The sequence below is a fragment of the Anastrepha obliqua genome, chromosome 3 (genome assembly GCF_027943255.1).
Source record: "Anastrepha obliqua isolate idAnaObli1 chromosome 3, idAnaObli1_1.0, whole genome shotgun sequence".
Classification (NCBI taxonomy): Eukaryota; Metazoa; Arthropoda; class Insecta; order Diptera; family Tephritidae; genus Anastrepha; species Anastrepha obliqua.
This window is the reverse complement of record NC_072894.1, coordinates 52,048,817-52,075,745: the sequence shown is the minus strand read 5'-3', so window position 1 is coordinate 52,075,745 and position 26,929 is coordinate 52,048,817. Positions and strand designations below refer to the sequence as shown.

The 26,929-nt window shown below is 37.3% G+C and overlaps 2 protein-coding genes across 2 annotated transcripts; one reads left to right on the top strand and one right to left on the bottom strand.

Moving 5' to 3' along the window:
- The first annotated feature begins 637 nt into the window (after positions 1-637).
- LOC129241962 (transmembrane protease serine 9-like) lies at positions 638-26,929 on the top strand. Its single transcript, XM_054878512.1, has 7 exons — positions 638-941; positions 1,202-1,374; positions 1,450-1,548; positions 1,616-1,923; positions 25,867-26,153; positions 26,212-26,471; positions 26,533-26,929. Exons 1-7 carry the CDS (start codon positions 646-648, stop codon positions 26,832-26,834), a joined length of 1,725 nt encoding a protein of 574 aa, XP_054734487.1. The 5' UTR covers positions 638-645; the 3' UTR covers positions 26,835-26,929.
- Positions 17,014-18,668, bottom strand: LOC129240953 (protein tantalus-like). The gene is made up of 2 exons (XM_054877034.1): positions 18,534-18,668; positions 17,014-18,475 (listed from the first exon to the last, which is right to left on the bottom strand). The coding sequence occupies exons 1-2, from the start codon at positions 18,605-18,607 to the stop codon at positions 17,638-17,640; spliced, it is 912 nt and encodes a 303-aa protein (XP_054733009.1). The 5' UTR covers positions 18,608-18,668; the 3' UTR covers positions 17,014-17,637.

Genomic DNA, 26,929 nt, shown 5'->3' with positions numbered 1-26,929 from the left:
CATTGGCACTACAAATTCTCAGAATACTGCTATGTTTCGCACTCATCATTAGTTTAACTAAACTAAAAACTAATTTCGAATTGACTAATGTTACAATAAACTGTTTGAAGACAGCTCCTTCTGTTTGAAATAAACTACAGTGGGCGGCAGGCCTCATTTAACATTCATGCTAAATGCTGACGCATCCTACTTTATGTTTATATGCCCCTTTGCTTACTAGCCCACCCATGGATGATGAATCGGAGGAACTTGTGGGACATATTTCTCACTAATGCTTCTACTGCTTCATCTGGGCGTAATGAGAAACTCGATCTAACCGTCACATTTTGCTCTCACAATTTGGAAAATCCTGATTTTATAAACATAGACGACTAATATTGTAGCTTTGATTTCAAAGCAAATTCCATAGTTTTTGATTACCAGTTTATACTCGTAAGTACCATAATGGCTGCTATAAATAATATCCGACCGATTTTAGATGTATTCTGTGCTATAAATTAATACTTATCTTATCGAGGTTCCTCACGACCATACATTTTCGCCCATGTGCCACAAGTACACAAGTACGACTCTAGATAATGCAAAAGTATAAAACCAATCAATGTAAAATCAATCGGCTAGTTCTTTGTGAGTTCAACAGTAAAGATGAAAGTGCTAATCATTTTGGCTGCATGCCTTATTGGCAGCGCAATCGCGTCCACCAACCAAGTTGATTGGTCTAAAGTGGCCTCGTTGGATGTACATCCACAAATACCATTAAATCCCCGTATGCCTATCAACGGTAACACAGGACGTATTACCAATGGCAATTTGGCGGAACCTATGCAATTCCCCTATCAAGTTGGTTTATTGTTGTACTTTGCCGCAGGTTCTGCTTGGTGCGGCGGTAGCTTGATCTCTGATCGTTGGGTGGTTACAGCTGCCCATTGCACAGACGGGGCGTAAGTGCGAGTACTTATAGGCGTGTGCAGCTATTAAATAACGTCATTGTCGCTGTAAAACATTTTATTTTATTTCATGTTGCAAAACCAGATAAAGGCGCAGGCGTATTTCCTTGTTCCTTGTGTCAGTCTCGCTATTTGACCGACACATTTCCTAATAGCTAGCACAAAAATTCGTTCATACGTATTTATTTATATTTCTGGGCATTATATAATTTGAAAACTTTTACACCATTTTTAATTGTGTCTTATTTTTGCAGAACTGGCGTTGACGTATATTTGGGCGCTTGGAATCGCACTGATAAAACAGAAAATAACCAACAAATTGTTTACGTATCTGCGAAGAATATAGTCATTCATGAAGATTGGGATTCTAGTCTTCTTTTGAACGACATTTCCCTTATTAAATTTCCAGTTTCTATTGAATTTAACGGTACGTAATTTTACACTTCCTCAACAACAAAAAAATATATATCTACCTTCTATCTAATAATTTTGAATATTTTAGAATACATCCAACCAGTTGCTTTGCCTAAAATATCATCCTCATACTCGACCTACGAAGGCGAACAAGTGATTGCCTCTGGATGGGGAAAGATTAGCGACAGTAAGTTCAACAATCGGAATAGAATGTTTTTGCTTATTAATTATATTTCACTTGCATCTCTGCATAGGTGCCACAAGTGCCACCGATGTATTGCGCTGGGTTGAGGTACCCATTATGTCCAATACTGTATGCAACAGGTGGTTCCTCGGCGCAGTTTACTCAACGCATATCTGCATTAAGACTACTGGTGGCACTTCCACTTGCAATGGTGACTCCGGCGGTCCATTGGTATACAACGATGGTGAAGAGACTGTGTTGATTGGAGCCACTTCTTTTGGCATTGCCCTTGGATGTGAAGTTGGCTGGCCAGGTGTATTTACTCGCATCACTTCATACTTGGATTGGATTGAATCCAATTCTGGTGTTGTAAATAAATAAAACAAACTGTTGACCCGTAAAAAAATATAGCGTATTTATACGTACACATGTATGTACATAAAAGATAAATAAGACCCAGTTTTATTCGATGAGAATTTAGAATTTAGTAGAACATTTTTATAAAAATCAGTGTGTATGTTTGAGTTTATTTTAATTATATTGTACATAAATCATTAATTACTCATTGCTCATATTTTCCTAGAGGCACAAATAGTTATAGAAGCTGACGTAAAATCAGTCATCCATTTTTGTTTTTAAATAACATTTTTACTAAACTAAATTTTTTAACGAAAAAAAAAATAGTTTTGAGTATTTAAGAGCAAGGCTCTTCTTCAGTATTTAGATTGCCACTTATATTGGAATGCGCATCATTGCTGGCGTTGATTCGCATAGATTTAGTTTTATCTGTGTTTGTGATGAGACCCACTTTCTCAGATTCTTCTGCGACCCGTGATTTCTGTGTTTGCATATGAGCATGGCGATTTGATATAACAACTAAACCAACAGCATACTCGAGGTTGCTTAACTTGTAACGGAACCCCCATTCTATGCTTTAAGTTTCAATGTTAACAGTTTATAGCACAGGGTCCAGGGCTATGTTATGTTATGTTACGCCATTCCCTCGTTATCCGCTACTGTTTTGGCAACAAGAAGCTCGAAATTTGGTTAGAAGAGAAAAACGCTGACGAAATAATTGACAGCATCGATGGTGGCAATAGAATGAAAAATTATAAATAATTAAAGGTATTTCATAATTTTTTTCAGTTGAAAGTTCCCAAACTGCAACTATCAACTATGAAAAATTATTGTAAAACATCGATATAAAACTTTCCGAAATTATTGAATTTTACAAACATACTGAAGGTTTGCTGGCGTAGTAGAGAAACTGAAATCTGACTAATGAGTAGTCCGCTTTATTTTTTTTCATATGGTTCATATTGGTTGTATAAATTCTCATATAATATTTGACACTTTCCATATGAGGCAGAATATTAAACGCAAATATTTCATTAAATCTTTGGCATTTTCCCTAATTGAAGCTTATCTAGCTTGACGAAGCACAATTAAAACATTGCGTCGGGAGTTGCGGTTTCTCATTCAGCGTTTTACACGAACAAGAAATTATTCCAGAATTAGAAGGAAAAGAAGCGTTTATGTGAATTCTGCCCTCGGAATTTAGACAGAAATTTTACAAAAACATGTGTCCATTGAGAAAAATTATTTGCCCAAGTCACTGCCAAACCATTTGCATGGAATGCGTAGCTTAAAAAGTTCAATTTTGGCCAGGGAATTTTTATGTGTGTTTTTTCCAATGCTTTTCTTTTTAATACCTCTTTTAGTTTCGGAAACTTGAAAATTACAGAAATTAAATATATGTAGGTAAATTCATTACCTCTGAAAGACACAACAAATGTTGTTGCAATCGTTCTGCGTGGCCATCATCCAGCTCCCGTAATTGTTTGGTGACGAATGTCTTGAAAAAGCGTTATATCTCTTCATTTCTGCGAAAAAGGGGTTAAGGCAGGGGCAAAATTGTATCAGATTGATGTCTTGGAAGGCGTGTAGATGTCGTTGAGCAGTACTCTCTTCAATGGAGAGCGTTGGACCTTTCAGCAAGATTCCGCTCCAGTCCATAAGGCTGAAACCACCCAGCAGTAACTAAAGAACAATATTCCTGGGTTGATAGCCGTAGAAGATTGACCGTCTGGCCAGATCTGAATCCATTAGACTATAGTTTGTGATCAGAATTGCAGAACGTGGCCTGTCGAAGACCTCACAAAAATTTGGAAGATATCAAACAATCTTTGGTTAAACTATCGACGTCAATATCCATGGAAACCGTGCGTGCTGCAATAGCTGAACAGCCTAATCGTTTAAAGGCTTGTGTAAAGCAAATGGTTATCATTTCGAATGAAAATGAAATTTGTTAGGTTTTAAATTTACATGATTAAATAAAACTAACATTGTGGAGTTGTAATTACTTTACAATAAATTTGATTTACCATGAATATAACTCTTGTATTTTGTAGAGTTGCGTTTATTTTAAAACGTATCGTTAAAGGTAAGAAAAACGCCGGAAAACTAAAAAGATCAAACGCGTTTAGTAAGCTGCGCGAGCAAGAGCAACAACTGATTTGCAGCGGCCAGCCACACTACAAAAGTAGTCATTGGCAAGCACCTTAGCTCTGCTCACCGCCGATTACCAAACGGAGGTAATCCTTTTATAAAATTCAAATTTAGAAGTAGAAAAAAGACATCTAGTAGTTAGTACAATTTTAGGGCATTGCCATATAAGAAAAATTAAATGTTAACAAGTAGAAGCTATTGCCATATAGAAATAAATACATTAATAATTTATAAAATATAATATAATTCATTTTAAAAAATATTATAATTTCATATCTGTAATGGACTTAACTTATAACAGATATTATGGGAGGACTAAGTAATTATTGTACTACACGTTTTAATCTCAAATATTGTAAAGTTTGTATTTTAGTTTTGAATTAATATTTTAAATGTCTTTTCTAAATTTTGTTAGACATTAATTTGGTAAATAAATATTTATTATATTTTCTCTTCAAAATATTTATCATTATGAGCGATGGAGCTCGATAACTTAAATGTTTTGAAATTTTTCTTTATCAAGTTTTGATGTTTTCTCAGTTCATTAAAATTTATATCACACAAACTCTCTAAAGGCAAAACTAGCAGTCTCAATATCAGTACAAAAGGCATTAAACTCATATAATTCTATAGACCAGGAAGAAACGAAGAAGTATACAGGAAATCAAGTAAGGGAAAATTAATATTACAGTAATAGAATTAAGGTCTAGAATTCGAGAAAGAATATTTGAGAGGCTATCATTTGTTTAAAATAATTGTGAAAGAAAACCACGTAAGTTTAATAATTCACAATTTCTGACCCTTAAATTCAAAATATGACCGTTACATTCAATTCAGCTGACTTAATATAATATGAATTTTCGGTGACCAAAATGACAGGGGGAGTTAAAAATATCATATGATATTTACTTAAAAGTGCGCCTACCTGGCACGGATTACGAACATTGTTGAGTTTATTGCCCCAATAAGCTTTGCTAGCTAAGCTAGAAGCCATATAAAAATGCTTGATTGATAATCTAACATTATAAATTACAAATTTCCTACGCAATCGTAATCTAGTAGCGGTTCGTCTGCAATCACACGTAAGTAGGTTTGTATGTATTTACGTGTATTTTAGCATTCATGGATGAGTGCTTGTTTTTGTTTTTTCGATTACGTAACGTTCATACATGCATACATATACATATATTTGGGCTTTGGAAGCCGTTTACTGGTTCTACTTTCGAGTGTCGTTCATCGGAAGTTTTCACCTTTATTAACGTCAAGACAATTCGATTTCATGCTCTTGACAGTATAGGGCAGGTATCGAGTCCGGCATCTCTTGATTGTATATAAAGGGTTTTCCAATAACAGGTGTTATTTTGAATAGCCCGCTATTTCGGGAGATGTCACTTTTGAAGCTGTCATTTTTTGATATAAAAAAGGTGACTGATGATGAGTGTCCGTCCAAGGGAGGTTTCACTGTAAAGGGTGATCAGATTGAAGCTAATTTTTCGAATAGAATTTTTTGACAGTTCGCGTGTGTCTACTGTCAAACTAAATACATATTTTTTTCTGTATTCATTTGACAATTTCATCATGGAAAGACGTATGCCTCAACAACATGGAGCTCGACGGTCTGTGAAAAGTAGTCACCGCACGCTCAGGCCATCTTATGTATGGCGATGAGTCCCGTTTTTGGCTAAGTGGCAGCGTCAATAAGCAAAATTGTCATATTTGTGCTGAAGAGCAACCCGAAGCCATTCCAGAATAGCCCTTACATCCATTGAAATCAATCGGCGTCGTCGTTTCGGTGACCAATTTATCTCTCGTCTCCAGTGGACCGCCACTAAGATAGTGTGATATCGCACCTTTGGACTTTTATTTGTGGGAATAAACCAGCTTCGATTCGACATTACAAAAAATATTCACGAGATACTGACCTCCACCGAGTCATCCGAAATTGGTGTTTAATTACAGTTGCGGGCAACACTTGATAGAGTTTATCTTTAAAATATACTTGTAAATATCATGAATGGTTCTACACAAAAATAATGAAGATTGATGGGGCAATTTAAATTTTCGTTGTTTTATTTCAATTTAAAATCCGATGCCTCTAAATTGATCACCCTTTATATTCTTTGCGTATTTTTTATTACTCCACCTTATTACTCAATGGTTAAATCCTAGCTCTCCTCTCGGAAATGCGTTGTTAATGTTGATGGAAGTACTATATTCTGCGTCACTTTATAGTTTTTGTTAATTACATTTCCTGTTGTTTCAATTAGACTGATTTTCTTTTGTAACTGCTCGTACAGCAGCATAAATCTTCAATCTGATTTAGATGACGTCGTTGCTTGTTGTAAAAGAATAAATACAAAGAAATGTTTTTATATCTCTTACTCTAAATCTCGTCCTCCTAAATGTACCTACTTCCTACCACATTGATGGTTCTATATTATCCAATCCAGGTGAAATTATTAATCTTGTGGAAAGCGTGGAATTTAACTCTAGAATCTCTTTTCCCAGATATTTAAGTAGCATCATTGCAAAGTCGTATTTTTGTCCGGAAAGTCTCTTGCCCGCTATGCTTTGCGTTCTTTGCATTTTGCTGTCCAATTCTGTTATATAGAAGTCGCTGTTTGCTCATTTGGCTAAAATAATTCGTTTTCGAATTGATAAGTGGGGCGATTGACTTCCCATCGTTATTCGAGATTATAAATTTCGATATTTCTCAGTCTCAAGCTTACAGAATCATGACATTTTATGGTTGGGTATGGTAAGATCCAGTTATCATTCTAATGATTTCTTAAACCATGAAAGAATTTAATTCGCATTCATTTCCTTCATTTTTCTTCCACAAATTACTATTCAAAATGTCAACAAATTAATTGTTTAAATAGTTTTAATTGCATTAAAGTGTTTTTTATTGTCAGTAAAACTATGTTTACATATGCAGTAATTAGCAATAAATCCACTAAATGAATCTACCCGTTCACATGCGGCAAATTTGGCTCCCAGTTGTGAATACTGTTGAGAAAGGTTTTTCTTCATAGAAATTACAGTCGATAAACGGTGCTCATTGAGAACAGTCATTGTCGATCGCTTGCGCATTAACAGATTAGCTGTTGTTATCTTCTTTCTGTATTCTCGTAATACTTAACCTGCACGTGTTTTCTTTGGTGTAAGATGGCGTCCTCCTCTGGAGGGAACTACTACGAGCTGCTTGATCCAGGGGACAGCGCTCGTAAATCTCCTAATCAGAAACGAAAAAAAAATGAAGTGAATATCAACAGCACTACTTCTTTCCTACTATTAGGACATAAAACCCCCCAATTTAAAGTGCAGTGCCCTAAATTTGTTATAATTAAAAGTACAGTGCCGGAAAAGCCCATTAACAACTTCAATATATTTCTTGTGTCGAAAGCACTCGAAAATATTTGTGCTGAACCGCCACAACAAATCTCCTTTACTCGTGACGGGAATTTGTTAGTGCTTACGAAAAACGACATGCAAACAAATAAATTCCTTAAAGCAAAAAACTTAGCCAACGTCTGTCCGATTATATCAGAATTACATCCAACCTTAAACACTGTCAAAGGTGTCATTTTTGCACCTTCACTAAGGCACCTATCCGATAAAGAAATTGTAGAAGGCCTTAGAGATCAAGCAGTAACAGACTATCAAAAGCTTGTGAACACCTCACTGCACATCTTCTCATTCCAGAAATATGAAATTCCTAAGGAAATAAAAATTGGTTTTCTGATCTGTAAGGTCGAACCATATATACAAGCACCTATCCAATGCAAGAACTGCTTCAAATTAGGGCATACCAAAAAATATTGTAGAAGCGATGAAAAGTGCGAGGTATGCAGCGCAAATGTTCACGAGCCTACCACGTGCAAAGAGGTTAAATGCATTAACTGCAGTCATGCTCATAGAGCCAACAACAGAAACTGCCCTGTTATAAAAGCAAGAGCAGAAACAATTATAATAAAAACCATAACGAAATGTACATACAAAACAGCTATAGAAAAAGTCAAATCCCAAGCCAAAGTTTACGACATTCCAACAGAAACACTTGAAAAAGCTACAGAACTGAGACAAAAACGTCTCTCTTCTCAATCAAAAACTATTCAAAACAACCAATCCAATAACGCACCTAATTCGAATAATGAGGCAATTCACTCACTTCCCACTTACGAAAATCACACAAAAGAAAACGAAAACACTAACAAAAACTCAACAACAATTTCTACAAAAATATCAACACCAAATGAAATAAACAACAACAATTGTACCACTAGTGACAAGTTTTATTCTTTCTTAAAGCAATCCGACTCTTCAGTCATACAACAATACTTACAATATAACACCCCTCCCAACCTTGGCAATAGCCCTCCTAATTTGGATATGTCGATGGAGTAAGAAGCTGATGTGACGGGCTCAGGGCGGGAGCGACGAGTACCACTAGCTACGGCTGGTGGTGGTTGTTGCTTCTGTCCCGAACCCGTCATAAGTCTGTCTCAAGTGTATAGAATTAATATATACTTGATGAGACTTATTTTTCTCTCTATCTCTCTTATGGTCCTAAAGATTCTGCAGTGGAATCTGAAAGGTTACTATAATAATCTACATGAGCTTCAACTAATAATCAATAAATATTCTCCCGACATCATTGCTCTCCAAGTAACACACCTAACTACTCATTCAAGGTGGCACTGCCTTATTTGTAAAGAAATCGCTACAACATAATTTTCTACCATCAAACCCGAATATGTGCGCGGTGACTGCAATAATAAAAGCCGAAATTACATTTGCAATTTGTTCTATCTATTTAACTCCTGGGGAAAATATACCACTTAATGATTTACGTGTGCTTTGCGATAATAACCAGTGTGGCACAATGATTTTAGGTGATTTTAATCGCCTCAAACAGATAGAAGAGGAACTGTCATAGAAAACTTTCTATTCAAATTCTATTCAAATATGTGTACGCTAAACGATGGATCTCCAACCAACTTTTCGACTAGATCAACTTTCACTCATATTGATTTGTCTTTGGTTACCACACATCTTCGCCCTTTCTTCACTTGGGAAATTGACTCACACCTCCACGGTAATGATCACTTCCCAATCTTTATTGAACTCTCTAAAATGGGAGATACCTATAACTCAAACAGAGTGATTAACAAACTTACACGTTTTAACACCGACCAAGCAGACTGGGCCAAGTTCAAAACTAAGCTCGAGACTCTTCGTGAAAAATTTTTAGTATCCTCCAATATAAATAAAACTGCAGCGGTGTTCCACAGGCTTATTACTGTAGCAGCAACTCAATCGATACCACGTGCTACAAAACAGTTTAGCAAACACACTACATACTGGTGGAATGAGGATTTATCCAACTTGCGCAACCTAAAAACTTCAGTTTGGAGAGAGTTTAAGAAACAACCAACAGTAGTTAACAGAATAGCATACAAAAAAGCGAATGCAATTTTTAAGAGAGAATGCAAAGCCGCTAAAAGAAATTCCTTCACCAAATTCATTGAATCAATTAATCCACAAACATCTGTTAAGGTTTTATGGGACAAAGTTAACAAGCTATACGGGAAGGCAACGCCTCTGCATGTACGTGTATTGGAGACGGAAGAGGGGGGAACAGTGACAGACCCACACAACATAGCTCAAAGTTTTGCCAGTACATGGTCAGAGCAATCAAAAGACTCTAATTTCGCTAGCTCCATTATCTCCAACAAACCAAATATAAATCTTTCCAGAAGTTATATAGTAGATACCACTGCCAACTTCTTAGAAGATTCAATAACTCTGATAGAATTTGATTCTGCTCTCAATACTGCCAAAGGTAAGTCCGCTGGCTTCGATAAAATATCTTATTCAATGCTAAAACACCTTCCATACGGCATAAAACAGAGGTACATCCAACTTTATAATGAGATATTCCAGATAGAACATATCCCACAAGAATGGAAAATAGCGACAGAGGTTAACGGACACAGACCGATTTCCCTTCTGTCGTGCCCCGCAAAAATTCTCGAAAAGATTGTAGCTAAAAGACTGACGTGGTTTTTATCTAAGAGAAAGCTGATAAGCCCGCATCAAATGGCATTCAAGTCAGGGAAAAGTACGTTAGATGCACTTCTGCATATTGATAACCAGATTGCACAATTCATATCCAGGCGGCACCACATATCCATTTTATCAGTCGATTTTGAAAGGGCATATGACCGTATTGGAAAGCATGCAATTCTCAATCAACTGATGGAATGGAAAGTAGGCCCAAAATTGCTCAGATATATTCACTCATTCTTATCAAACAGAAAGTTCGGTATTAGGATTAACGGCATATATACAAAAACCTATCCACTTGAAAACGGTATACCTCAAGGCTCACCATTGTCAGTCATACTATTTAAAATTGGCACAGAACATATCAACAAAATAATGCTTGGGTACCCATGCTTCAACTATTGTATTTACGCAGATGACTTTTACCTGCTAGCAAAAATTAAGAGCGAGGAAGAATTCAAGAACAGATTAAGGGCGTTTTTCCAAGAAATCTTGGTCTGGTGCCATTACTCTGGTTCGCGTATATCATTTCCCAAAACAAAACTATTACATGTATGTAAGAAGACTAGCTGTAGATTAAGCGATATCGTTATAGATAATAAGCGAATAGAATATGTTAGGTCACTAAAGATACTAGGATTAGTCTTTAATAATAAGTATACGTGGGCGGCACACATAGAAGCCTTAAGAATATCGTTATTTAATCGATTAAATCTCATTAAATGTCTAACATCATACCACAGTAGCGCTCATCCTAATAGCGTCATTAAGATTACAAAGGCTTTAGTGCTTTCGAAAGTTGATTATAGTCTCGCTATATACGGCAACACTTCGGAAAGAAAACTCAATAAACTCAAGGGTGTTTACAATGCCGCAGCAAGACACAGCATAGGAGCTTTTCGCATTACACCTATAAAAAATATATATGCCGAGACTGGCATCCCAGATATCATCAGTAGATACGAAGAGATCACATCTAAACAAATCCCAAAACTTATTTTGTACACGGATAAGCAGTTGGTCACTATATAAATCAATTGGCCACAAGGAAAAGAGACCTACGATTTCCCCCAGCAATATGTGCTATCATTAAAAATGGGTATAAGATTGGCATTAATATTAGGGCATACAAACTATACTCGCCTCAAAAACCCCCTTGGCATTTCAGTACAAACTCTATAGTCACTGATCTAATGCAACTACCAAAATCAACAACGAATCCACAAGCCTTTATAACAACGTTTAAGGAAGTGGTTTCCAAATTCAGATTGCAAAACTGGAATCTAATTTATACAGACGGTTCTAAAACGGAGCACGCTACCTCGTTTTCAATTATTAGTAGCGACCTCCGACTTGAAAAACTCTTTCGTCTTGATGAAAACAGCTCTATCTTTAACGCTGAGACTCAAGCATTGCTAGGAACCGTTAATACGTGTAAAGTAATCCAAGGTAAACATCTGATTTGCTCTGACTCATTATCTGCCATAAAAGCACTGCTTAACATACAACACAAAAACGAGACTATTCAAAATATCAGAAATGCATTAATCCAATGCCCTACTAAGATAAGAATAATGTGGATTCCAAGTCATGTTGGCATCCGTGGAAGCGAACTAGCTGACGAAGCCGCAAAATTTGCTACAACAGCACCTATCATCACTCAAAAAACTATTAACAAAAATGACATCATAAGGTCAGTAAAATACCAATACTCACAAATAAATAGAGATAAATGGAGCAGATACATTGACGGGTACAAAAGTTTCAACGAAGAAGGATTAGTCATTAAATATCCATATAATTTTTCCAGAAATGAACTTATAAAATATACACGCTTAAGGCTCTGCCATACGCGACTAACGCACAAACATATTATGGAGAAAATACCACCGCCAACATGTCAACTTTGTCTAACCAGCGCACTAACTTTCGAACATTTAGTTTACAACTGTAGCTTTATTAAGAGTATGCAACTACAATTATTCAATGAAATATGTTTTCCCAAATTGTTAAAAAATGGTACTTCAGAACACATTACCAATACCATATTGCTCTTAAAAAGATGTGGTATTTATTATTCAATTTAAACAACTTTAATAATTATCTGATCAATCTATATTAGGCCGAGGACCACAGTTGTTAATATAGTTGCCTAGTTTTACAGTTTATTTATATAATTTAATTATGTAAGTTAATTTACTAAATAAATAAAATAAAATAATATTCATAGAAATTATTTTGGTGGAATATTTCGGTGTTTTTGGTTTGTTTAACTATTACCAACGATATGGCAATTGGCTGCTAATAATAAACAGTTGGAGGAAATCTATGGATAACTTCGCTTTTTAATTAAGGATTGGGAGTTAAACTACGTTCACATATGCAGTAATTAGCATTAAATCCTCAAAATTAATCTACCCGTTCCATACATATAATATATAGGGAATGCTGCTGAAGTGACAGTCCTTGGCCGGATATAAATCCGGGTCGTTTCGATAACGTAGAACCGACTGTCGTTGGAACGACATGAGCATGGGATATTCTATATTACATTTTATAATAAGTAATATGAGGGCGGCCGCCATGGCCAAATGGGTTGGTGCGTGACTACCATTCGGAATTCAGAGAGAGAAAGTCGGCTCGAAGATCAAAAATTAAGAAAAAGTTTTTTCTAATAGCGGTCGCCCCTCGGCAGGCAACGGCAAACCTCCGAGTGTATTTCTGCCATGGAAAAGCTCCTCATAAAAAAAAATATCTGCCGTTCGGAGTCGGCTTGAAACTGTAGGTCCCTCCATTTGTGGAACAACATCAAAGCGCACACCACAAATAGGAGGAGCAGCTCGGCCAAACACCCAAAAAGGGTGTACACGCCTATTATACATATATATACATATATAATAAGAGGACAAAACGTTTATGAACACACACTTTTTTCTGTAAAATGAATTCATAATTAATAATATTTAACACAAATTTTATTAGAATTAGAATTTTATTTTGATGTTTCTCCTTACATTCGTAATAATAATTATCGATAACACAGAAAACACAGGGTTGTATGTCAAAACGTATCGTTATTATCTAGGATTATTTTATAATCTGATTTTTGGAGAGGAAATTTTGTATGGAAAATCGCGCTTTTTAATTACGGATTTTGAGTTAAGCGCGAAGAAGTAGATCATCTACTTATATGTGAACGTATTAAATAATTATCGATAACACAGTGTTGTATTTAAATAGTGTGGTTATGATCTAGGATTATTTTATAATCTCAGATTTCGGGACAGAAATTTCATATGGGTAATATTGCTTTTTAACTACAGATTGGGAGTGAATCACGAAAAACCAGATAATCTACTTATATGTGAACGAGGTATAAGAAATGCTGCATTTCTAGATTCTTAAATACCACCAGGTAAAACGAGGTCACGTGTATGATTTTACGAGTTAGTTAATGCCACTTTTGCGTCGTGGCTCTTTTACCTAATTTTTTCCATTTTTTGAATTTTCCAATTTTCTGTCCCTGCGTTTGAAAAAATATGAAACTATTTTGTTAAAAATAAATAAATAATTAGCACGTACAATTCTGTTAGTTGTTTGGCCGAGATCCTTCTCCTATTTGTAGCGCGTGCCTTGATGTTGTTCCACGAATGGAAGGACCTACAGTTTTAAGCCGATTCTGGCAGATGGTTTTTTATGAGGAGCTTTTTCGTGCTGGTACTGTGCTTTGCTAAGCCTCCTTTGGACGCTTCATCCATCCATTGTAAAGTGGGCTGATTGGAAACAAGTTCCGTCAATCCCATGATTCAATTATTGAATCTTGATCATAATTTTATCCTATAATTTTTTTTTCTTTCTCATATTATTATATTGGACATTTTTTCCGAAGTAAACTTTAAAATTTATGGGAGAAAAATAACTTTTTCAAATATTTTCTATAGACGCTTTAAAACTAAGACGTGTGTACATATGTATGTGCATTTATAGATTCGCCTTGCTTAATACAATAATTTAAAAATGGCAAGCGAATTGAAAGTACGAAATATGTAAAATACGGGAATTCGAAGTAGACACAAAATTTGTTTCACGAGTATTCAAGAATTTTAAGGTCATGTCTGCTGCTCAAGTAAGCAAGCTCCAACAACTGCTGTGTTACTCTTTACAAAAGGTAAATGAATACGCTTTTGACAGTGTTCGCGTGATTTGGACGCCTGGACATGTTGGTATTCCAATAAATGAAAGAGCCGATGCTATTGCAAAAAAAAGCTGTCTGCTACGGCTCAATATTGAGCGTAGGATTCACTATTGAAGAGGCACTCAAAATTATAAGAAATTTAATATTCAGGGATTGGTATGATGGCTTTCGTTCATTCTCAGAAGAAAAACCAAACCTTTTGCCAAACTGCATGATTGATTGCCGACAAAACCTTGGTTTCATAAAACTTCCTTTGATGTCAAAATTATCAAAATGGTAAATAAAATACTAGTAGGATGTACTTATGACAGCGTATATTTGCACAAAATAGGGGCCAATAACACTGATCTTTGCATGTGCGGTGAAATTAACTCTTACGTTCACAGAATCTTTAACTGTCACTCGTTGATCACATCAGAACAAATTACAGCTTTTTTGATTCATACACGGACCTCGTTTCCATATTTAAAAACAATGAAGTCTTTAAGTCTTTTATTTCATTTCTTAATGCTGCCAACCTTTCCTTTTAAATAATGTCACTCTCAAAACTTTGATGCACCAGAGCACTTAGTTTTGCATACCGAAAATAGGTATTTTTCAATACCAATCGTTGAACACCCTGGCTTTTTGTGGATGTAAAATCCCGCCAGACACATCTTAAATTCCAAAAAAAAAAGAATTTTAAAGATGACTTGTTTATTACTCGGAAGCCAGGTTCTGACAGAAAAAGCGGCGCGACAGTCGGTCACTACAGCACATGTATGGAAATATACATATATTATATTTATGCTGCTATGCGTTGTTCACAGCGTTTCTACCTGGAACCGTTTGCACTTTGAACGTTTTAAAATCAGCCTCCTGTTTTGCATTGCGGACAAAAACCAAAAATAGAACATGAAAGTCACCACCATTTTGCACAGGTGGAAAACTGGCTGGTGGAATGTTCTATTTTTGTTTTTGTCCGCAATGCAAAACAGGAGGCTGATTTTAAAACGTTCAAAGTGCAAACGGTTCCAGGTAGAAACGCTGTGAACAACGCATAGGCAAAATTAATCGTGTCACAAAGCTAAAAACTGATTTTTTTGCGACGACATGTATGTATGTATGTTTCAGTCGGCTGGTCACAATTTCCATGCTAGATTCTACTGCAAACTCGTAGTGGACTATGGACGAAGAGTTTGAGACGAAATCCTAAAATTTACTAGTTTAGAAGATTTATCCAGTTTAGTGATGGACAATTTTTTCAAATGCTACTGAGTGGATCTCACACGAGAGTGGAAGCGAAGTGATAATGGAGAGGTTGGGGAGCCAGAGTAGGAGTTTATGTTGCTGCGTGGAACTGCTGCGGATAGTTAAGAACTATTGATAGGTATTTTGAGGGTACCGATGCCGGCTATACGTTTCAGAATGTCCGGATGGCAGCTGTAACCTGCAACGGTCTTTTCCATTGTGATTGCCAAAAATTTTGGGTAGTTTTCTACAGTCAACTCTTTGAATATTCTCGCTGGTTCACTTCACGAAATCAACGTCCACTTTAGGTATAACTAGGATGAAGGTTATTAAGATCTTACTAGGCATACAAGTACTCGGCCATAAATAAACGGAAAATGTAAGGGTTAGCTTAGGCAGTTTGCTTTACCTCTTATGACCAATCATGGAGCACTAAATAGTCCTTGGAAAGCACTCTTTGTTGGGTTCTTTACGCAGGACCATCCTAGCGCAGACTTGTTGAAAGTTGTGCTACTTCTTAAAATTAAAAGACTTCAGCAATCGATACGTAATCACTCGAACCGACAGCTCACGTTCGATATTGGCGTCCGGTAATGACGTTCACACACCAATACTGACAGTCCATAACCCCCACCGAAGTAACTGGATGTATCCTTCGGTAGTTGCACTTCTTCTCGGCGCGCATAACTGCAACAGCCACTAAAGTCCAAACCATCACAAGATCCTCAATTTGCCAGCCGGTAGAACTTGAAGCGAAGACAAAGAAACATTGCTGGCGACATTTAAGGCAATCGGTTGGCCAGTGCTATCTGCCTTCAGGGCGGCCACGGGGCCTATCTATCTTCAAATGGGGGAGATAATGAGTGTAATACTATGCTCAGCTAGTAATCTTTGCTGGTGTACTACTGCAGGAACCCCTGTATGCACTTATTGGATAGTGAGCCACCTCCTAGGCACGTCAAGAGAAATCTCCATGACAAGACAGACGAAATTTGGGACAATACTCGACATCCACTGGACCTGCCATGATACAGGTAGGTTATAAACGACCTTCATCGGTTGTTCCTTACCGCATTTATAAACTCCCGTCGTTCGATTGCCGCCAACGGAGCCCAACCGACACACATTACAGACGAAGAGCTTCAGCTGCCTCATGATACCAACATTACCATATTTTGTCGCAATTACGTTCCGAATATTGTAGCGGCTTAACCTTCTCCTTCGATCGCGACATAACAAACATAAGTCTGGCAAGTAAGGCACGACACTACCTATTCATATGCACTCTTAAATCTACTCATCTAACAGCCGTTGGACTCACCCCGTGGAAACGGCATGAACAAAATCACTTACATTTGGTATCACCAAACATCTTTATAGATCTTCTAAGTCCAGAAGGTTAAATACTTAATATTAGAAGAATAGTTACATCGAAAAGTAGTGTGAAATAAAAATCAACTTTAGAATTTAGAATTGTACGGATGTGTTTACGTATTTTTATTTAGCTTCGGCAAATGTAGGTGGAATGAATACATGGGGAATGAGTTCACCATAAAGATTTTCTCATGAGCTTGCAGGTATGTATGTATACGGTATTTAACATGTTTTAATAATTTTTATATAGTAAATCTTATGAAGTGGTTTTTGTTGTTTGGGTTTTGTTCATTTAATTAACCATAAAGTTCGAGTTTCTTATAGTTTTCGTTTGTGAAGTCGCTTACTCGTTCAAATAGCTAACGAGCCAAAAATACAATTTTGATACCATTTATTTCACTCATCAGCTATGTAATGACACACAAACACCCGTTTAAACATCTTAAATTTAATTGGTTAAAAGCAATGGATTGAATATGAATTAACATACATACCAGTTACAATTTTCAGAATGAAATATGCGGTTAAAATAAAAACTTATATATGTAGTTATTCTACAGGTAAAGAACGCTATAAATTGATATCTGCGGAATTATAATATCGGATATATGTACATATACCTACAGTATGTCTCCTAAACAATTGGCTTGCAATGTTGCAGCGCTTAAACTCACATCTGCAGTACTTGTCGACAGACAAGACACCACTGTGAAAATTTAATATGGCATACAATATAACGCATGCTGTATACGTTCTCTAGTATATTCGTACTCAGTCTTCGTAGTTGATGTTGCATTTGCATATTTTGTACTAATATTCCCATGTTCAGCGACAACTGATGTAGAAGATGTGTCCGACTCCATTGGTTCTTCCGGCGAATTATTTGTATTAATGTCTAAAGCGGCATCATCTATATCGGTATCGTCGCCAAAGCTTTTGTTTAACCGGTCAATAAAGTCGTCTAAGGATATTTTGTTGCATACGCTTCGTCGGCCAAAATTTTTTTTTATTTTGGCGCGTCGCTGTTTTGCCAGTGTTTTATTTGTATTTAATCCATCAGAAAAGGAGAGTGAACGTCGAATTTTCTTCAGACCAATAAAACGTAAGGTGGTATTGCTTGACACAGATGCAGCCTGACCGCGGCGCGGTTCTGGTTGAGGCTCCTCGAAAATTGTCTCTAAACTAGTGGGACGAAAGCTGGTAAGTTTTTGATTACAGTATATTTTTCTGATTTCAGAAGGACGGAGCACAGAAAAATCACATGATCTAGAATTGTGGCGTTTTGGTTTCATGATTGTTCGTCTTTTTAATTTTAAGATGTTGTCTTTGCAACTGCGGCCCGGTAAGGTGCGTCGCTGAGATAGGCTCACCATGGCAGTGCTGGTGCTGTAAAGACTATCTGAATGAACGTCCTCCACCGTGGTAGCTTCACTGGAAATATTCAATTCCGATTCTGAACCACTATCCGCAATGTTGTCTTTGTTATTGCCGTGTATCATTACATTACTACCTGCTTCAGTCAAATCATTTGCGCGGGCAGCCATGTTTTCGGTGCTACAAATGATTTTCAGCTTTCAGTTCAATACACAGAGTTATATCATAATTTACTCACCGATTTTCCACCAAAATATCTTCGAAATTCTGTTGAAAACTAATTTTCGCTATACCAGAAACAATACAGTCCATAATTTGCTAAAAAAAACACTAAAAGTGCATTTCTGACTACAAGTCAAATTGTGCTGTCAAACAAAATCCGTTTAAACAATCCTGTCAAACAACCAACAGTTTGAAATGCACTGCAACAGAGTTGCCGGAGAGGCCAGATTGTTTATTAATTACGTTTGCTTGTTGCCATAAAATAAACGGGGTAGTTATTCGCGACAATGACTCGTAGTCATAGGGAAGTCAAAACAAAGGTTTTACCGATTGAATTTGGTTTTATAATAAACTTAAAATTAATTCTATACCAATAGTAGAGTTTTACCTTTAAAATGGGCAAAACGTGTTTCTAAAATGTTAATATAGGGCCCTAAATTGATGGTTCTCTGTTAAAGTTTTCAATTTCAATTTTTTTTTAATTCAGTATTTAATACAAATTCTGCAAACGAATCAAAGGATTCTGCAATGATCTCAAGGAAAAAAGAAGGAAAGAATGATGATAAGATTTAGATAAGACATCTCGAAATTGATGTAACGGTGGGCGCGAATGAAATTTACGTCTAAAAACAATGTTCCTCCAGAATGGAGAACAGCTACAGCCACTGACTATGTGGCCATTAAAACCCTATGAAATATTTTTAATTATACATATGTATGCCTGTTGTATATAAATATAAATATAACAACATATGTATATAATTGCAACATTCTAACGTCGCCTTTCTTGTTGTGTCTTCAGACTTGTTTTATTTTCAATAATACGCCTCATCTCTTCGCCAAGAGTTAGCAAGTGAACATATCGCACCCTAAATACAAAAGGATCACAACTCAAAATGAGTAGAAGCTCAAATATGAACGAGACGTAATCAATAAAACGGTCCGCGGATGACATATGGCAAAAATAATTTTTTTGTTTTTTGGTAGGACTGTTATAAGCTTACATGGCAAATTTCAGCGTGATATGTCACATAGTTTGTTTTCTGTGTAAACAAGTCAAGCTCGAGTGTGGAAAATTTTGAGTTGTGCCCCTTTTGTATTTAGGGTGCGATATGTCGGCAACGCTCGACATGCTCTATTAACTTGACGAAAAATTGCATGCGAAAGCAACAACAAATTTATCGAGTAACATTCGCCGCTAGCGGGTATGGCTATAGATAAGGCGAATTGTGGTGGCGCCATTAAAAAACAGTTACTTTATTTTTGCGATTTTGACAAGTCTGACGTGAGCTCTCTTCGCAATACAAAACAAACAAAAGTAGGAGAAATTGCATGTTTGTGAAAATCCAGTGAAAGGCTGGGAATATTGTGATTTGTGGGACTAAAACTAAACAAACTAATGCAAACAAAGTGCCGCGTGGTAATTTGTTAAAGTGCAAGTTAAAATAAACCCTCCATATGCAGTTTTTTACGTTTTTATGCGGAAGACGCCGTGGCTAGAAAATATGTTTGTGTGCGTATAATATCTTGTATTTGGTTGTTTCCATTTCTTCCGCCTACTCTTCTTCTTCACAAACAAGTATTTCCCCTTCCTTTTGTTTGTTTATTGATAGACTCTTACGACACGGCGAATTCGGAAGGCGCAATCTGCTTCTCTGTCATTCTTCGGCTATAACTCATTAGGCTGGTATAACGCACTGCCTTACCAACACATGCAATTTAAGGCAGCTCTCTCCCGCGTTGTTCGTTTCTATGAGCTGCTTCATCTATTCGCCACTTGCTAACTCTTGGCGAAAGAGGTCTTATGATTGATAAAAAAACTGGTTTCAACGAAAATATTAGTTAGTTTAGGCTATAACTATATTACATCCCATGTCTGAGTTTTTAGATTGAGTTATCCATATTTTGGCTATTTTCCGAATCTAAAGGGTATCCAAAGCTCATTAAAATATATGTTAGGTTAGTACCTCGCGGGTGATAACCAATAATGATAGAAAACACGATTGCGCCTCCCCTTGGTTGACACGTCAGCATAGAAACAAATGAAACGTATAGAAGAAAAAGCAAGGGAATTCAAAGAAAAAAACCGTATTTAAATTATAATACTAACAGATTGATTAACAAATAAGTTACTTGTACACAAAAGCTTGTTTATTTTCTGTACTGACGTTAAGAACAAAGTAGCGTTACTGTGGATGGCATCACCATTTAGTTCTTCACATCGTGTGTTATGGACATAATAAGCATTAGTATGAAATAATTATTACAAATTATGACAAAAATCTGTTGACTATGAACAAAAATTGGTCCAGTAAATAGAAACTAAAAGAGCAAGGTGGCAGGAAATATCTTCTTTTTCTCCGTAATTGGCGCGATAACCGCTTACGCGAATTTGGACGAGTTGAAGACAGCGCGCCAGTTGCTTCTTTCTTGTGCTAACCGGCATCAGTTGGACACACCAAGTGAAGCCACGCGACGGCCTTTCTCTTCCTCTGGTACCTCTACCTGGTACTGCACTGAATACTTTCAGAGCCGTAGCATTTGTATCCATTCGGACGACATGCCTCAGCCAACGAAGCCGTTGGATCTTTATTCGCTGCAGTTTTTCTATGACGTCGGGAAGCTCATTCATCTCATCGTTCCATCACCTGCAGTACTCGCCGTCGCGGACGTGCCAAGGTCCAAAAATCTTTCGCATAATCTTTTTCTCAAGCACTCTAAGGGACTTCGCATTAGATATTGTGATTGTCCAAGCGTCTGCGCCATAAGTTAGGACAGGCATGGTGAGAGCCTTCTAAAATGTTAGTTTTGCTCATCGAGAGACAACTTTACTACTCGATTGCCTACTTAGTCCAAAATTGTGCTTGCTGGCAAGAGAGATTCTCCGTTGGATTTCAAGGTTGGCGTTGCTATAGGTGTTAATGGTGGATCCTAGATAAACGAAGTCTCTTACAACCTCGAAATAATAACTGTCAACAGTGGCGTTGGTGCCGATACGCGTGTGTGACGACTGTTTGTTTGATGAAAGGTGGTACTTCGCTTTGTTCTCGTTCACCACCAGACCCATTCGCTTTGCTTCTTTATTCAGTTAGGAAGAGGCAGAACTAACAGCGCGGTTGTTAAGGCCTTTGATGTCAATATCATCGGCATGTGTCTGAGCGATTAAGTTCTGCAGCTCGAATGACCTTTTCCAGCATCAGGTTAAAGAAGTCACATGACAGAGAACTAACATGTCTGAAACTTCGTTTGGTATCTAACAGCTATAAATCGACAAAACGGTGGTTTGTGTCGATTCTTCTTTCATGGGTCATTTCTGAGACTTTGCGAGTTGCGATGGTGGACTTTCCAGGTCTTAAACCAATCAATTGGTTGATGGCGGGCTTCAGCCTTTCACACAATACACTAGAACTTTATAGGCGATATTTAGAAGACTCTACGCAGTACTACTCTCCGGAAGCAGGAGGGAGAGTCGAGTGGTGAGTCTTCTGGCTACCTGTTGTGATTGCAACTTTCCGATGTCGAACATTCTTTGCGTAGTTAGATGCACGTTTTTTGCCGCACACAGGTGTGTGCATAATTTGGTTACAACAAGGTAATAGATCCGAGTCAGTCGATGTTGGGTCCTCGGATCGTATGTACATCTGAAGCATTAGAAGCGTGTCTTCCATCTATTACAATATGATCGATCTCGTTTCGCATTTTTCAATTAGGAGACAGTCACGTAGCTTGGTGTATTTTTTATAGGGGAATCTGAGGCTACAGACTACCATGTTTTGAGTCCCGGCTGAATTTCACGACTGTGAGACTAAAAATTCCCTCCTTGCCCACCCTGGCATTGAAGCCGATAAGCACGATTTTTATGTCGTGGTGGGGTCAACGCTCATAGGAACGTTCCAGGCGATCATAGAAGGAATCTTTGGCCGCATCGTCCTTTTCTTCTGTTGGTGCGTGGACACAAATGAGCGAGAGGTTAAAGAATCTCGCTTTTATGGACCTGATTGCGAGACGCTTATCCACCGGAGTGAACGTAATTACTTGGCGACGAAGACGGCAGTGATATTAGCTTGACAGATGTACCTGCCGCATTAAGGGACCGGACATTCCAGGAGCATGCTTTCACGTCGTAATCCTTATTCGTTCGCAGTGGCCGTCATTAGTGTAGTTAGTTCGGAAGTTACCTAGAAGATACATGGGTAAAGCCCGGAAGTTGTGAGCTGCTTGGACCATACGTAGAAGAATCTTCCTGGCCACTCCCCACTTGCGTGGACTTCACGAACGGATATGATCTGAAATCACTCCATTGCACTTTTTATCAATGACCAATCGGCCTACCTGCTGTGTCACTGCAGTTTCTAATAACTCTTTTATTTAATTCTCCTAGTTCTTATGCATTTCTATGAACATCCAGCTTCTTCTTTCTGGCGATGCCTTCAATTAATTTAAAACGGAGTTTTAATACAATAACCTGACATGCCTTCGCCTACCTATTTTGATTGGAATTTTGTGCTTATTGACCTTTTTTAGATACTCTTAGCATTGTTAAAGGATTCTTAATCATGCTCTTGATTTTTATTGCAAGTTGATTATATAATTTCGATTATTGAATTTTTTATGATGTAATGTAAGTTTACCAAGGGGTTGCCAGTACATGTTTGACGGCTTGATTTTCCTCCCTACAGGGTCCGTAAGTTCCATTGTACTAGCATACCATAGCATATTCTTAGGCTAGTAAGATGATAATATAATCTACAATGCCCTGTTAGAACTCCTGTGAGGATTCTAATTTATTAGGATTCTATTAAACCGGTTTATTTTAAAACTATTTATCATTGATTTTTATAGCGATAAACCTGGTGGATCGTCCTAGTATGGTCTTCTTTGTCTTTCCTTTACTACCTGAATAAGAAAGGAGAAGTTCCCTTTTTAGGCCACATATGTGCCTTGGAAGGCTTAAGTTTGAGTTTGCATTTCCTTGTGAATGTTACGACGGTCGTTTTTGCTGTATTTATGTTTAGTTCTAGTTACTTTTAACATTAGTTGGGCATGGAATATCCACAGTTTACGTGAGCGCTACCATAGAATTAAGTTTTACATTTAAACAATCTTTACTTTCTAAGTTCACTTGAAAACAAGGTGTTGAAAATAAACGGAGCTATCTGCTCTAGAGAACAATTAATTTTTTCATGTTTTGTGCAACTCAAAACATAATTGGCGCTCGAGGTAAATATTTAGCTCGGCCTGTTCGTATACTGAATTACTGTAAAAAAAAGTTTTCCACGACTTGTAGTTTTTGACGAGTGCCGCTAAATAAAATAAATCGCCACGGGGGCAATTTAGAAAATGACTTTAAGTTTTTAGGTACAAAAAACAAAAGTAGAGAGTGATATTAAAAATACCAAATTGGCAGTGGGACTAATTTACAAAAGGAACATTTAGTGCAAAGGAGGAAAATATAGAAATCCTTACTGTATCAACACAGTAATGGACGTGAAAGGGAAAGTGTCTACTCATCTTCCTGCACGCCTACGCACCGATCCAGCAAGGAAATCAAGAAGCCCCCTACAGAAACGAGATCCCAGGATCCGGAACAGTCGCCGAGGGATGAGCGTAGTTTTATTACTGTACGTTTTATAACTAAGAGAAATTGTTAGAAAAAAAATTATAACTGTGAAACAGAAAGAAATTGTATTTCCAAGAAAGAACAATAAAATAAAATTGTGTAAAAACCAAGGAAAGAATATAAGAAATATATATTTGAGTTTTTTGAAATAAATGAAAAGGAAAGAAAAGATAAAATTGTATAAATGAAATAAAATAAATTTGCAATTGATTGAAAAAAGTATTAAAAGTATAAGAAAAATATTAGGTGCGCAACTAAGTTTCCGCTGTTTGTCAATAGATGCCGCCAGCTGTGTGTGCTAGTCGATTCTAGGTAGATGGGTAGGTATAGTGGTTGTCGTTTGACACACCTAATCCTGCTGTAGACCCATTGTGATACCACCGGGGCTATCCTCTCTCCTTACTCTACATCGTCCTCATTGAACCAACCTGTGGCTTTGATATATCTAACAAGACTTGTTATTTTTATATTGGCTACTTCTGCCAAGTTATTCAGGGAGCTTTTTCCTAGAACACTGAACCTTCTTCTATCCAGAGCCATGCACCCGCATAGAAAGTGTTCTGCAATAGTCGTTATAGGGCGCTCCCAGTCTACTGGCATGCCTACCAATCAGACAATGCCCCGTTAGGACCCCGAGAAGATTTCTCATGTTTTTCCTGTTTAGTTTCAACAGTCGGTTTGTGCGGCCCCTGTTCCATTCCGGCCACGTCATCCTACTAGTTGCACAGGTCAGGGACTGATACCATAGTCTGTTGGCAGCACTGATAGTGTGTTTCTTTATAAGCATCTTGCAAGTTGCTAAAGGTGTAGGTATGTTTGCTTTGTCTGGTTGGATCGGTAATGTGGTACCCAATCTCGCCAGTTCATTTTCTTTGCAGTTGCCTTCTATGTCTCTATGACCCGCCACCCAGAGCAGGTTTATTACAAAGTACTGTGATAGTTCTGTCAAAACGTCGATACATTCTTTTACTGTCTTCGAGTTAATATAAGGTGTTTTTAAAGCTTTTAGGGCCGATTAACTGTCTGAATATATGTCAATATCTCTTGTTGTGAGGACACTTTTGTTTAAGACTAGTTAACACCAAATACCAACAACAATAATATTTCCAAATAAGAGGAATGATGGTGATACAACAAAGGCAGTAGGCGTCTACGCTATCGTGAGAATGGAATGCCTGCCTTAGAATAACTTATTTTCTAATTTCTAATTTCAGTTTTTAATTTCTAATGGCAGTTGCAAAAAGGTGTTGGAAATAAACGGAGTTCTGTTTGCTCCACGAGACATTTATTTTTTTCATGTTTTTTTGCAACTCAATACATAATTCGCACAAGTGCACGAGCATAAAAATCGTTTTCGAGTAATTATCAGATGGAAACCAGTCAAAAGCTTGCAGTACTTGCATTCATTTCTACTGGAATGAACCATAAATATTTTATTTACCTCACAAAATCTGGTAATAAAAATCAAATGAATCGCCCATAGAATTAGTAGATATGTAATAACTGACGATTGTCCCTATAAATCACCACATAAGACAAACTGGGAAATTAAAATCCCTTGTTGGCTGTATTGTGGGCATTAGTATTAATGCAGATAAGTTAAATTTACAATTTCCATCAATCGCTTAGCTTGCGTACTACCTTATCACTGATTCTCTGATTTACTGCCCCAAATCGGCCACCCTTTTTGTGGGTATAAAACTTGTTACAACACACTGGTTCGGTACAGTTGTTTCCATTTGATCCATTACAACGCAAGATGAAGATCCTCATCGTTTTCGTACTAGCTTTGGCTAGCGCTTTAGCTTACAGCGTTCCCGACCAACCTGGTTTCATTGAGGACTTACCATCATCCCCAGTGTTATCCGGACGCATAACTAATGGTATCCAAGCATCGTCTGGTCAATTCCCTTACCAGGCTGGTTTGTCTCTGACTAGAAGCAATGGTAACTTTTGGTGCGGCGGTTCGCTGATTGGTTCCACGTGGATTTTAACTGCAGCTCACTGTACTAACAAGTAAGTAGCCAAAATATTTTCTGTGGAATTCAGTTATTTTCTTACGTTTATTATTTAGAGTTACCAAGGTGACTGTATACTTGGGCAGCACTAGACGCACATCTTCTAAGGCCTCATATACCGTAACCTCAAGCTCTATTTATCAGCACACTGGCTATGTTGAAAGAACTCTCGCCAATGACATATCATTAATTAAGATTCCAGCCGTGTCTTATAGCAGCGAAATTTCAGCCATTAAGTTGCCTTCCATTTCTTCTTCGTACTCCAGTTATGCTGGCAGTTATGGTATTATATCTGGTTGGGGACGCATTAGTGACAGTAAGTTGGCACATTCGAAGCTAGTCATTGTTTTATTATAGTATTTGTTTCCTTTCTGCAGCATCGTCAGTTGCATCAAATTTGAATTATGCGCGTCTCCCCATCATTACTAACTCGGTTTGCGCTTCCACCTACGGCACCAGCACTGTGACCAGTAATACCATTTGTGTAGCTACCCCTAATGGTGTTTCCACCTGTCAAGGTGACTCTGGCGGTCCATTGGCTCTGGAATCGAATGGTGTTCTTGTAGGTGTTACTTCATTCGTATCGAAGAACGGCTGTGCCTCCGGTGCTCCAGCTGGATTCGTGCGCGTCACCAGCTACTTGAACTGGATTAAAGAGAAAACTGGCATTTACTATTGATGTGTAAAGTACTTTGTTGAAAATCTGGAATTTTTGAAAATATGACAGTTGTCTTATCAAAAAATTTGACGATAATCCAACAAGATGGCCTAACA